The 415-nt window shown below is 67.7% G+C and overlaps 1 protein-coding gene across 1 annotated transcript in view; it reads right to left on the minus strand.

Moving 5' to 3' along the window:
- ZNF142 (zinc finger protein 142) overlaps positions 1 to 415 on the minus strand; it is a gene marked incomplete at its 5' end in the record, with an annotated part of 7,803 nt that overhangs the window by 3,075 nt on the left and 4,313 nt on the right. Inside the window, 1 exon segment of the mRNA XM_010157281.1 lies at positions 14 to 398. Coding sequence (XP_010155583.1) covers positions 14 to 398 — 385 coding nt within the window.

A 415-nucleotide genomic window follows, 5' to 3' on the forward strand; every position in this document is an offset into this window, starting at 1 on the left:
GAGGTTCGGGGACAGCCGCAGGCCTTTGGCTGCCTTTGAGGTGAAGGGGCAGGAGGCGCAGCGGAACTCGCCCAGCGCCACGCAGCCCCTCTTCTTGTGCGTCTTCATGGCACGTTCCTGGTGGCAGGTGAAGGGGCAGGTGGGGCAGGAAAAGCGCCTTCTCCTGGGCAGGGTGGTTTTGGGGGGGGCTGCGTCGGGTGTCTCACCGGGCCGGCCCGACTCAACGCCTGCCGGGTCCTCTGCAGGGATCTTGGTGCTCTGGGGTCCGTCCTCCTCTGGACGCAGGATGTGCTTCTTGGCGCAGTGGCTCCTTAGGGCCCGCCGGGAGCGGAAGGCCTCGGGGCACAGGGAGCACCAGAACTGCTCCAGGCTGCGGCACCCATCCTCCACGTGGGAAGGGATGGTGGAGACACGG

Source organism: Eurypyga helias, unplaced genomic scaffold, assembly GCF_000690775.1.
Source record: "Eurypyga helias isolate BGI_N326 unplaced genomic scaffold, ASM69077v1 scaffold13870, whole genome shotgun sequence".
NCBI lineage: Eukaryota > Metazoa > Chordata > Aves > Eurypygiformes > Eurypygidae > Eurypyga > Eurypyga helias.